This window comes from Cydia pomonella, chromosome 1 (genome assembly GCF_033807575.1).
Source record: "Cydia pomonella isolate Wapato2018A chromosome 1, ilCydPomo1, whole genome shotgun sequence".
Classification (NCBI taxonomy): Eukaryota; Metazoa; Arthropoda; class Insecta; order Lepidoptera; family Tortricidae; genus Cydia; species Cydia pomonella.
The window spans coordinates 40,872,856-40,886,529 of NC_084703.1; the positions used below are offsets into that span (position 1 = coordinate 40,872,856).

The 13,674-nt window shown below is 36.7% G+C and overlaps 1 protein-coding gene across 6 annotated transcripts in view; it reads left to right on the forward strand.

Annotated features, from left to right (window-relative positions):
• The first annotated feature begins 4,808 nt into the window (after positions 1-4,808).
• LOC133523468 (protein PRRC2C) overlaps positions 4,809-13,674 on the forward strand; it is a 29,384-nt gene continuing 20,518 nt past the window's right edge. For 3 of the 6 annotated variants that reach the window (XM_061859087.1, XM_061859107.1, XM_061859097.1), the window contains exons 1-4: positions 4,811-5,117; positions 5,618-5,780; positions 7,410-7,555; positions 8,644-8,704. In XM_061859087.1, coding sequence (XP_061715071.1) covers positions 5,667-5,780; positions 7,410-7,555; positions 8,644-8,704 — 321 coding nt within the window. In that variant the 5' untranslated portion in view covers positions 4,811-5,117; positions 5,618-5,666. Of the gene's footprint in view, positions 5,118-5,617; positions 5,781-7,409; positions 7,556-8,643; positions 8,705-13,674 lie in introns of all 6 variants that reach the window. The other 3 variants (XM_061859068.1, XM_061859115.1, XM_061859078.1) reach the window with 2 other exon arrangements.

Genomic DNA, 13,674 nt, shown 5'->3' on the forward strand with positions numbered 1-13,674 from the left:
ACACAGGCAAGGACATCGGTACCCCTAGTGTAACTAATTTCGACAGCGAAACGTGACGTACGCGTTTGCGTTAAGTGTCATTTTGTATGAGATTTTTGACTTTCCAAAACGTCCCGCTTGGCGCGCTGTTCAAAAACCCATACAAAATGAGACTAAACGCAAACGCGTACGTCACGTTACAAAATCGAATTTATTTACACTAGGGGTACTGTACCCCTAGTGTAACTAAATTCGATTTCCAAACGTGACGTACGCGTTTGCGTTTAGTCTCATTTTGTATTGGATTTCGAAAGAGCGCGCCAAGCGGGACGTTTTGGAAACTCAAAATCCTATACAAAATGAGACTTAACGCAAACGCGTTCGTCACGTTATGATGTCGATCAAAGTTACACTAGGGGTACTGATATATTATATATTCGTAGGTTTTGAGAGACGATAACGGAGTAGAATTCTCTGTCAGAGTGAATAAACAGCGGGTAAATAACACACAAATAGTGAAAGAAATTTAAACAAATTTAAATCTTGTTTACAGTGATACTAATCCGTACGTTATTTCCGAGCGAGGAGATATGAGCGTTTGTTAGTCGTATACCTCGAAATCAAAAAATCTTTGTAGCTATTCACCTATTCGCGTTTCGCCGCGATTTCAAAATTTCTAAACAATTTTTTTTCTTGTAGTATGATTTCTGGTCGCCAATTACAATGGTGTATAAAATTTTTTTTACGATTAATACAATACCCTACAACAATATTACCAGGTAAAATGCGACTAAAAATATTTGCGGCTAACTAAATAGGCTATTGATAATACATGCTACATCAAAATTTGCTACTGTTGTAAAAATCTATTAACTCTTTTCGTTCTGGTGGTTATCTGCAATAACCACCTTTTATCGACCAATTTGTTTAGTAACAGAGCCATCTATGGTTAAAGTATCCTATTACGTGGTCAACAAGAAGGCCTAAGTTGGATAACAATGTCATTCGCAGTTCGCTCGACGGCTGTTTGTGGAACTAAATTTTTATTCGAAAACCGCCGTTTACGGAAATGTGAAAGTGTGATTTTGCTGGCAAGTAAAAAAATTATAAATAATCGTTTTTTTACTGTGTTTTGTGATACGTATTATGAAATATACTTATTCATTTATTTTAAGTGAAAAATATTTACATTTAGATTTATAACTTTTGGTAGAAGTGAACTTATTCAAAGTGGTTAACAGCGATAACCACCGTGGCACAATTGTTTTTTTTTACTCGATTTTTTTTTTGTAAAAAATAGTTTCACATGTAATAAAAAGTGTTAAATATTCAGGTTTTAAAAGGTACCTTTAGGTAAAAGCTGACTTATTCAAGGTGGTTAACAGCGATGACCACCGTGACACAAATATTTAGGTATTAAAAAAGGTTTAGGTAATAATATACGTCAAAATGGTCATAAATATAATAATTATTTCTGTTTTAGATACTAATTTAACGATCGAGAAATCGAAAACGCTTTAATATATGAAGATATACCTTTAGATAATGATAGTATTTACAAAAAACTCCAAAAAGACCCGAACTGTTGCCTAGATAGACTGTGCCTAAAGGATTTCAGACGTCATGTTTATCAAGACATGCTAGCCCCTGCCACCCCTGCTTATGTTAATGCCAGCAGCGGGAGAGCAAACAGCAGTTCTAGGAAGAGCAACACTAACTCGCCGACTTATGCATCTATAAAAAAACACAAACCCTTTGTACCAACTTCTATAAGGCATGCAAGTAGCCAATCATCTACCAATAAGAGGTACATCGCGACGATGCACTGTGTGGAGCTGCAAAATATGCAAAGTACCACTTTGCTACCGTAAAGAGGGAAATGCGTGCTTTAATTCACAATTTTGTTTTGTATATAATACAATATTTTTGCAAATAAAACTGTGTACTTATTTCACGGTGGTTACGCCTACTAACCATCCTGTAAAACACCCCCTTCAAACAGAAAATGAAAAAAAGTCATGGATTTTCATATTATTTGCCCAAAGCAATAAATAAATGCAAAAAATAAGTTTTTATTATAACAAACAAAAATCTGTGACACAAAGAGTTAAAAATATATGCGAGTAACAAAATATACCACCGATATTACACGCTACAACAAAATACGCTATCACGGCGAAACGCGTGTAGGTGAAAAGCTACAAGGATTTTTTGATTTCGAGGTATACGACTAACAAACGGCTAATAGTGTGGACGATATCAAACTAGATAAAATAAGTAAAGTATGGAGGTAAAGAATGAAATCTCTATGTACCAAAAAGTGTCCCGTCAAAAAGCGCTACAACACCAGAGGGCCTACCGCGAACCACGTTCGACGTGTTGCCTCTCTATTGCACTTGTAAATTCGTAGCTAAGTGTGACAGGGAGGCAACACGTCGAACGTGGTTCGCGGTAGGCCCTCAGACTATGCGCGTGAATAGTGGCGCGACTTCGCGGAGCGAACATACCGCGCCGTTGACGTGGACTCCACACTCGCACTACTTCACGGCTATTTCGCAGTTTGGTTCGCGGCAAGATGGCGCGAAGCTGATCGGATTTAGTTATTTAGTTTGTGGTAAGGTACTGATTAAACCTGGAAACTACGGAAGGTGGAGGTAAGGAAATAAATCTCCATGTACCAAAAAGTGTCATCAAAAACCCATAAATAGGTGGCGCTACAATACCTAGAATACTTGAACAAAAAAATCAAATCATAGACAGCGCACTTCACTCCGTCAATAGCGCCTAGGTTCTTAGCTACTCCAGCGCTACTCTGGAGAGATTTGGAACTATTATTTATAGCTGACAGCTGGACACTTTTGCAACAGTTCTACCATAAGGCCGGCGCCCCACTGCAGCGCACGCTATGTACACGACCCACGTTCCTATACAAAATTTCGTGGGCTTGCCCACGGTTTGTATTAAAACGTGGGCCGTGGATGTAGCGTGCGTAGCAGTGGGGCGCCGGCCTAAGAGATGTCACTCCTCTTAATTCCACACTCCATACTGGAAACTGTCAAATTGATTTTTGGTTGATCAAATTCGCACCCAATAACCAAGTAGCCGCCATAGAAGGTTATGACAGTTTAACAGATTAACCGACTCGTGAGCGAATCGCGGCGCGAAGCGATTGCGAGTGTGGAGTCTTGCAAGTTCGCGCTTCGCATCTCCTTTGACGCGGGCCAAATACCGACAAAAAACGGGGAATAAGGCGCGAAGGCGTGAACAATCTGCGAAATCGACGCGAGGGCCATCCACACTCGCGTTCGCGGCTTCGCGCCTCGATTCGCGCACGAGTGTGGAGGGCCCTCTAGAGTAGCTAAGAAGTAAGAACCTAGGCGTTATTGACAGAGTGAAGTGCGCAGTCTATGATTTGATTTTTTTGTTCAAGTATTCTATGTATTGTAGCGCCACCTATTTAAGGTTTTTTTGATGACACTTTTTGGTGCATGGAGATTTATTTCCTTACCTTCACCTTCCGGGTTTATACCAATATAGCTTGGGTTCTGTGACAGCTGTCATCTCAATACAATTTCTAACCTTAAAATGCCAAATTGTATCGAGATGACAGCTGTTGCAGAACCCACGCTAAGTGAAAAACATTATAGTGTTAATTTAAGGAATAAAACTAAATAAATAAACTGAGTTGCGCTGACTGTTGAGCAAAGGTATCGTAGCCCCCATTGGATCGGTAATGCATGATAATAGCCTACATTGTTGTCTCAACCGGACACGAATGTGTGAACGTGGTTTAAAGTGCCAATTACATTCACACTTTATCAGGCCTGATATCAGACCCGAATTATGAGCACATATCGTTCACAATATTTGACATGTGTACATATGGTTCATATGTAATAATATCAAACATAGAACATTTTTAGCAATTAGAGACAAAGTATTTTTTACATTTACATTTTACAGGCCTAAAAACGGGCCTGATAGAGTCTGTGCGAAAAGAAAAGAGTCGTGGAACATTCGTGGAATGTATGGGGCCCAATACATTCCACGACTCTTCTCTTTCTGAACAGACTCTATATCAGGCCTTATAATGTGTGGATGTAATTGGCACTTAAGGAAGTGATTTGTAGCGACACGTTTCTCGTATTTTTTGGGAAAATTAAATTTGTGTACTGGCAACTTATGAGGAATATTGGATTCCAATGTTTTGGCCTGCGTAGCTTTACCATGGATTTATCAATATCTTTGATATTATGTTAAGAAAAAATGTTTGTATAAAAATTACATAGTTGCATTGTTTAATATAATCATATGTTATATAATATGTTAAAGAATTACAATAGCTATATTATCAAAAAACTAAGCCTAAATTAGCCTGAGGCATTGTTCCCAGGACACTGGCCGCGTTCCCTCTCTGCACAGTGAGGCTAAGTTTTTGTGCGAAAAAAGCGCCAGCTCGTAGGTCGCCAGACACCCAGACTAGTTTAGTAGAAATTTCTTTTACTAGTTTCTTGGTGTCGGACGACCAAGGACCGAAAGTTTCAATCGCAAGTGCCGCAAATACATAATTACTTTTTTAAAATGCATATTTGCGACACTTGGCAATTTGGGCGTCGTCTGCTGCCGTCCCCGGCTTCCTGGCAGAGCGCCGGACATGAGATGGGGCCAGCGTATCAACGCATGTTACATCCCACGCCAGGGGCCGCCCCAGGAACCAAGGTACGAGCGAGCAGCCGTCGGGCCTTTTGCCATCTGCCGCTGATAAACCAACTGGCTCCAAGGTTGCTGGTATGGAGACGGTACCGAGTGCTCTGCGGATTAGGTCGTTTAATTTTTGAGCTCGTAAATGTTGAAACTGCTGTTTCATTCTGTTTCAGTGAGTCAGTCGGCCTAGTATCCAGTTGAAAAAAAAAAAATTAGTTGTCAACCTTTCCGCCAGAGTTCGCTTCGCTGCGTCTTTGTGACGTCACTCTATTGATTGAAAGGAGATCGTCTTTTAGAGACGCCATCTTAAAAATAAAGTGATATAAGTTTCGATAGGGTAGATTATATTAAAAATCCAAAGTAATCTCCTATAAGACATTAGCAATCGAGCTTAGTTATTATTAATATTGTGATATCAGGTATAACGGACCAAGGTACATTTCTATTTTGCTTTTGTTATTACATGAAATTTTTGAAATTAGTTTGTTATTTACCGTTCTTCTGCTTCAGTCTCGTCTAGTACCGTTATTACGAGCTAGATTCTTCATATCCGCTATGGAGATAATTTCTCAACTTATTAGCAAGATTGTGTCTAGAATTTAATGCAATTAAAACTAAAAGTGATCGATCCAGCATTCGTTGTACGGATGTAACACGTCAATAAAGACCTCGAAGGGCAGGGCTCCAATTTATTGTCCTATCAGTGCTGTGAAAGTGATTTCTGTTCCTGTGATCTGTGGCTTCTATAATACGGTGTATACTTTGTTAGAGTAAATCGTTTTAACATAGTGCAAATATAGACAAAACCCTGACTATTGTAACTTGTAGTTTGTTATAATTGTATCTTTACGACTGTAGATTAGCGGAATTTGGTTTACTGTTATGCGAGTGATTAACTAATTTGGTGTAAAGTGGTGAGTTGCATTGGTTGCAGTTGGTGGTCAGTTGCGAGGGTGACCTCCTGATGGTGTGTATATCGCAGCATGTCTGCACTCTCGACGCCGGGCGGCGGAGGCACTTCGGCGCAGAGCAAGCCGACGTCCGGCAAGCAAAAGTATCAAAAGTTGGACATCAATAGCTTGTACTGTACCAACAAAGTAAGTTATAGTACTTTTTTGCATAGATCTGGTGAACTTTGTGGTGGCTTAAGATTTAGCTGTGTGTGATTGATGTTACTGTCTGAATGTGACAATTCAATGCTTAAACTTCATTTAGTCACATAAGAACTATCACAAAATTACCTGACAAACTGAGTTAAATGATAGGTCAGTGATCCCTTTGTATATGTGACTAACTTTTCTTTAAATTTAAATACAGGATCTTGACTAAGATTCCAAGTAAAAGTCTTTTACCAGGTGCAGCTTTCATTTGGTTATGTTTATTCTTCCTGTGTAAGCATTGTTCTCACTGTTCTCATTGTTACTCGCATAATTGATACAGTACATTGCTCAACAAAATGTAAGCTTGTTACTCATTGTAATGATGTTTAATATTAATTAATTTACAGTCTTAATTCATACATTTTCTAAGCTTTTAGGCAAAATAGACTCAAATCTATAGTCTATTTTTAAATATAGAGTACTGTCCATAGGAAATAGTATAGACAGCTCATTTGTTTCTTGTAATAATATGTAGTTAAAAAAAAAACACAGCCTAAGAAGTTGAAGTGTTTGAGTTTCTTGGGCAGTATTAAAGAGTATATAGAGATGACTACCCAGTTGCCATTGTGTCAGGTTTAAACCTCAGTTTAGAGGCCATTTCCTACTTTCAATACAAATTGTGCAATAGAGAGGAACAGAATCTTTGTAAACTGAATTAATTGACCTTCAGTTTATTTTAAAAAAAATGTCCTGCACTTGTGTCCATTTATAATATGTTTGTTGAGTTATATTCAAACTTCTGTCTGTCTGACAAAGATATCTGAATATTTCATTTTTGTCTTTAGAAATTGATTGGGGAAATAATTTGTAAGTGTAAATCTTTACCTAATACTTAGTATCTTTGGTCTGAAAAGTATAGATTGAAACATTTAGTATCAGTAAAATAATTTTCATTCTATATTGTTACAAGTATACTCTACCATTATTGATATAAACTATACAACATAGAAGTTCTATCTAACTATCAAACCTGCTCACAAAATTTCACCAGAGTCTGTAACACCTTCACAGTGGCAATTAGTGGAACTCTTAAGTTTTTTTTTTCTTAAGTGCTACTTACCCTTAACTGACAGATTTCTAATAGGTTTTCCTGTGATCTTTAGATAAAGAACTACATTGTGTATTTTTTTCAAAATTTTCTCAGTGGTTTCGGAAATAAAGGAAGTGGGGGGGGGAGTGCTAATTTTTTGCCTATTTTCTTGAATAACTACGAAGTTAATTATTTTAAAATTGTAAAAAAATATTATTGATATTCTCATAATAAGCCTTTTCATTTGACATATATACTTATACACGATGTACTTTGCAAAACTTAATTTTCTCGTTTACCCCTCAAAAGTGGCCCTACTATGTTTTAGATTCATTTATTTAAGTTACATGTCCGTCTTTGGGTCACAGATTTACGTATATTTACCAAATTTCAACCAAATTGGTCCAGTTGTTTCGGAGCAAATAGGCTGTGACAGACGGACAGATAGACACGAGTGATCCTATAAGGGTTCCGTTTTTTCCTTTTGAGGTACGGAACTCTCTGAAGTAAACCCTAATATTTTTAATCTATTTCAGAACGAGAGCTCTGAACCATCATCTGTAAAATCTCAACTAAGCCGTAAACATGGAATGCAAAGTCTTGGAAAAGTACCCTCAGCCCGGCGTCCACCTGCCAACTTGCCTTCTTTGAAAACTGAAACTGGACAAGATCCCAATACTAGGTAAGCATAACTATCACTTTATTAGGTCAGACAACATTGACTGTTTAATGTATTTCAGGAGAGAATACAATTCTTGCACAATTAATCCTTAGTTAATGTAATTATGGATTGGGGCAATCAACCTTTAACATTTTTGCCGCCATGTCAATGAAGTAGTATAATGTCAACAACAACAAGCCACAAATTGCCCATAAGATAAGATAAGAATAGCCTTTATTGCCCAAAATAATAAGATAAGAATAGCCTTTATTGCCCAAAATAATAATTCCTTTCATATTAAATTTTACTTTAATTCACATTGCATTTATATTAATTTTAGTATTTTTGTTACATATTTTTAATAAATATATTGTAATACCATTGCTTTTCATTAATTATTTAGTCTGCCTTCTTAGCATAGGCCTACTCCAGCTCTCTCCATAGCTCTGTTCTTTGCTGTCCCAATCCAATTTACTCCCGCATGCTTCTTGATGTCATCTGACCTGTTATATCCTTAATTTTGGTTTTATCTTTAATATCCGGAGTCTTACTTTGTTTTTCCTTTTTACAGTTAAGATTGATCTTTCCATGTTGTGCTGGCAAACTTAACTTTTGGAGATCTTTTTTAGTAAACTACCCTTAGTAAATTGCCCATAAACTACCCACTAAGTCAAGTCACGGCATGTGGGGCATGAAATGTACTGACTTATCAAGTCAATGGCGGCGAAAAGGTTAATCTTTAGTGTCCAGGTGATAAATGCCATAAAAAACTACTACATTTGGTTAGTTAACATTGAATTCCCAACAAGGTGACAATGAAAGTGTTTAATGTTGAGTATTACAAGGAAGTGTGTACCCCCAGCCCACCGCACGGGTGTTGTCCTTGAGCCATCTTTGATGTTGCTTTTTACGGGGCCTTGGCTTGCGGAGGCCGAGGCCCAGTCTGCTGGAGACATGTTTGATTAGACAGACATTTGGTTTCTTATTCAATAGTCCAGAAATTAGTCCATTGCTCTCACCCAATTGCCTACTACAGTTTGATTCCATTAACACTCAATAGTCTAGAGCATTTCATTAAGGGTGAGTTTAAATGTAAGCATTCTTTACAGTGCTGTCTCTACTGCTGCCACTACTGCCCCTGCCCCAGCAACATGCACTACTCAGACTACGGTAAGAAATTTCATTTACTACTTGGATTTCCCAAAAATGTTAGGTACATGCTACTGAGGCGCTTTTCTGGCTTGTTGGCAGGAAAGTGGTGTAATACGCGATATTTGTTTATGATTGGCAGATGTGTGCGCCATTCATACTGGTGTACCTCTTAAATTGACTGTACACTGACACTATCAAAAATGCCTACTTTGGGTTACCATAAACTTCGAAGCTCATCCATCTCCAGAAATGAAGATAGACAAATTTAGGGTTTTTCAGCGTCTTGGCCAAAACCATCTTGAAATTTTATTATCTTAACACATTCCGTAGTGCCCCTAATGTGGGGTCATTAGGTAAGCTTTTTTTCGGGAGTCCGTGAGTCACCATGGGTTTACAACTTCAAAGTATAAGCATACTTGGATGTGTGAATTTGTCATATCATTTTGTACGGGGTCAGTGAATGTATTCAATTTTTAATGACTAGTCTTGGCTTTGTTTGTTTTTGGGATGTCCTTTATGTTGTTGTAACTCTGTTGTAGCTGTGAATTCATTAATAGCATATCCAACTTGCAGTGGTGCGGCTAGTTTATATATTCAGGCATTACGAATGGAAACCTTACGTAATCGACATAATGTTTTGTGAGCACCAATAAGTAATCATCCTAAAACAAATTAGCAAAATTGAAGTTCTTAAGATTGCTGTCCAGTTTTTAGTACTTACAGATTGACATAAGTTTATCAAGGGACATCAGTAATTTAACCGAAATGCATTTTTATCCAACTCTTTCTCAAAAATGACTACACACTTAATTTATAGATTCAACAAGAGAGATATAGAGAATATTAAGCTACATCTACTGTTTTGGGAATTTCCTTTTGTAGAAAAGTCGCAAAAACTGGTTCCCCAAATATTAAAATATAAAATGAGCCTTCTTCCTCGTTAATTAAAATCGAACTTGTTCGCCAACATTTCAATTGAATCATGTTTTATCTATAGTGGTTTTAAAATTGTGTGTCAGTTTACCCACAAATCACCTTAACCATTATATGGATCCTAATAATGAATTGGAACCACCACGCCTACATAGGATCCTACTGTAATATGTAAGTATGGGAGCGCGTCCGATTTATTCAGTTGCGTCTGCTTTTATGGCCTGTACTCATCTAAATTAAAAATAACCGATATTAAACGGATCAGGATCCAACACAGATATATACTTACGCGGCGTGGAATATTACATGTAAAATTGCACCTAGTGGTGATCACGCGCTGTTCGTAAACGCTTCATAATGTCTGTGTAATCTATGTGACTATCTAATTCACAAAGTGTCACATTGCACTTGCGACGACTAATTTGACGCCGGGGAAGCTCGGACCGTGGGACGCTGACGTTTGCACACTGAACAGATAGCATCAGCTTAAAACAGCACTGTCATGCCTGTTACTCCATCAAGGTTGCGTGTAGGAATTTCCGTGGTTGATTTTATACTGTCTTAATTCATCAATCATGCATTTTATAAGCCAATTCCATTCTGGGCCATCTACTACGTGTCTCATTCTAACTATTTCGTCTCTCGTAAGCCTAAGTGGCCGTCACTTTTTAATAAGTATGTTAGTTACTCATGACACGATAGATGATAAAAGGGCAACTTTCCATACTGACGGTCAGGAGAGAATAACGTCAAAAAAATATTTGAACCATCGTCATTTTATTTATCTTCATGATATTTCACTATTAACTGGTCACTTCTTACGTGAATGCGTGGGGAAAGCTAGATGTAGTTTCCTTGTTTAAGCTTTGTTATATAAACATAATGTATAGTGCTAAATTAGAAGGTCCTACAGTCAAAGCTATGATACAATGTACAGTGAATGTCGTGGATTCATATTTTATTCTTGGTCTGTAACAATGTATTTTGATACTACATACTTTGAATAAGGTGTAAGTTTGATAGATGCATGTACAATATTTTTATTTTTTATATACACGTAAGGCATTCTAAAGTTAGGATTGCGCATAGAAGATCTATAGACTATCTCAATCTTTCTCACATATTTTTTGTTATTGCATTTATTTATTATCTTTAATTTAGAAAAAAAAACGAATAAACTAACTATTGGGAGATATTCATGCAATGCGATTTTTTCACTCGTTATAAATACAGGTCGTCGTCTTTATTATAGCCTTATCTGAGAATTGTACATTTTTAATTTATTACTTTACGACCGATATCTACACAATATATTTGAATATATAAAACCTCTGGAAATAGGTCACTCAAGTTTGATAAATGCCATTAATAAGAAGAAAATCATATAAAATGGAAGAGTAAACTCCCTAGAGTTGCCTTCTATCGTAGTCAACGGGAACTGGTTGATTATGGACTGTCGGATAATTGCAGCCGATTACGCCGCATCCTTGCCGCCTGCGCCCAATGGCCGCCAAATCACAACATACAATCTGCTGTGTACTGAATTACATTAGAATTCAAAATATGCTTCATTTTTTAAAGTTTCTAAATAGTAAATTGACAGGTAATTTAATGCATTAACCTCCCTCAATCATTGCAAATATGTGTTAAAGCTAATTTAAACCCGACCCGTTTAAGAGAATTGTATTAATTATGTGGAAGACTACTTGAACCGTTTTCAATTTTATTAAGTTTCCAGCTTTGCGAATGTTTTTATTATTGCTTTAGCGCGCGAGTGTTGATATCATTTGACTGTGCCAATGGGCAGCAGAGATGGCGCGCACGCCCTCTCGGCGACGCCGCTATGCGCATGCACCGTGTTATCGATCGTGACTATCTTTTCTATTTGAGTCTCCTATCTTATTTTCTAACAAAGTATCTTGGTAGCTATTGTCAGCTTTCCCCACGTTTGTCGATGCCCGCCCACAACCTACAGGAGTGGTCGTCGTAACTAGGTAGATTTCAATTCGTTTCTGAATGTCCCGTGTGACCTACGATGAATAACTGACCTAACCTACATTCATCAGTCTCTGTTGTACTTGATGTTTTTATTTTGTTGGTGTTATATTAGAGCGCATGGTTGTTAACTATTACTTTCACTTGACTTCGCTATCTATGTGCGATATTGTTCGGTAATGCCGACATCTATTGGAATGTTATTGCGAAGTGCGCAGTTAGTGCAGGTCGGTGCAGCGCCGCGCCGGTCGCTGCGTGCACTTCGCTGGAGTTGGATGAATACTGTATCACGCTCGAAAACTTCTAAAAGCCTTTACTTGACTTTATTTTACGAAAAAGAGTTAACTTGGGTCTTTTAATTGTTTTTCCGTATGTGACAGTAGCTGCTATTGTACAACTCTATACATGCTTGATACTTTCCAGTCTCGAAAATTTTATTGTAATTCATTATATTGTAAAATCGGTCATACATTCTGATCATTTGAACAAATAAACAGTAAAAGATATATATTTACTTTGTCTCTGTATGTAATTGTCCTCAAGTCATTGTTAGATCATTCACTTTTAACCGTAAATACTCGTACTAATACAATGTACTTATGTTACTTATATTTTGCTTAATACCTTTTGCCTAACCCTTAAATCGACAATACTTTCTAGTCATTCGATTTCGAACCATAATTCTTATTGTAGAGATGTGTTTTGTTTTAAGTACGATGGCAAGTATGTTGTTACTATGGACGGTTTAATATTTCATCGATCAAATATTTTCAGTAGGTGCTTTTGATATTGTCGTATAGATATTTCATTAATTGAATTAAAAATGAGCGCTGTAAGACGGGACATGATCTGACCTCCAACAGCTGTGTCTATAATAGATTGTCACTTGTTTGCCAACAAACATCTCTTTAAATACGAAATCAATTCTGGTTACATGTTTCTTGAATGTTACTGCGCCCTACTTTGCTGAAAGTATTGTGGACACTTACTATTGAATATTTTTAATACGAGGTCCCATTTCTAAAAAAAATTAGGAAAAGTCCAAGTATGTCGACGGCGATACCTAAATATTGTGTATCATTTTATTATTTACACTGTTTTTTTTTAACTTGTTTGTCTGCTTTTTGTGAGATAGAGTAACAATGTAAATGACGTCTTCGTAAATTCTTGAATGAGTTTAAAATAAAGGGTTCTATTAGTGACGACGGGCGGTGGTATAATTATCTACCATCAGTGGCACCTGAGGTTAGAACTCTGTACTATAAACACAAACTCTGTTTAAATTTGGTCTATCTCCTTCTTATATTGCGAAGTTCAAACTATAAAGTTTGCGGTATACAAACGAGTTGATAAAATAAAATCAATGACACGACTTTACTAACACCAACTCCTGTTAATATATTTATCGTCTTTGTGAAGTACATATGTACGAGTATGTATTGCAATTTTTATTGAAGTAAAGACGTTATCGATCGATAACGACCATAAACCTTGTACAATACTTAAGTAAGGGCATAAGTAAATTCATCCTACAACAGCAAAGCACATGTTTTTAAAAATGTTACTATATGCCAAAAAAAGCTGCAAATTGTTTTAAACGCATGAGAATCAGTAAGATTGATAATTAGGCCATTTGAATGAATCTGAACCGCAAAAAAAAAAAAAGAGTTATGAGGTCAACTTATTTTGTATAGGATTTTTTTGTTGAGCAGCGTAACGTGTGTATTAAATGAAAGAGCTTTTTAAGCCGATTCTAAAAATATATCACATCAATATATTTCAGTATTTTTTTTAATATAATAAAAATATTTTCAAAACATGCCTTGTTTGGTCTTTTCCAGATACGATACCTTCAATTTTATTTTAGAAATTATACCCTATATCCTCATATCTAACTCTAAGAAAGCAAATTTAAATATATTTTAGTTTTTTTTTTCATTATTTACCCATGATTCCAAAATTAAACTTTGGAACCATGGGTCCAAAAAATATGGAAAAATTCGTTGCAAACAAAGCGCTGCGAAGGTACCTACTCCCTTATCAATCAATATTTTTATTTG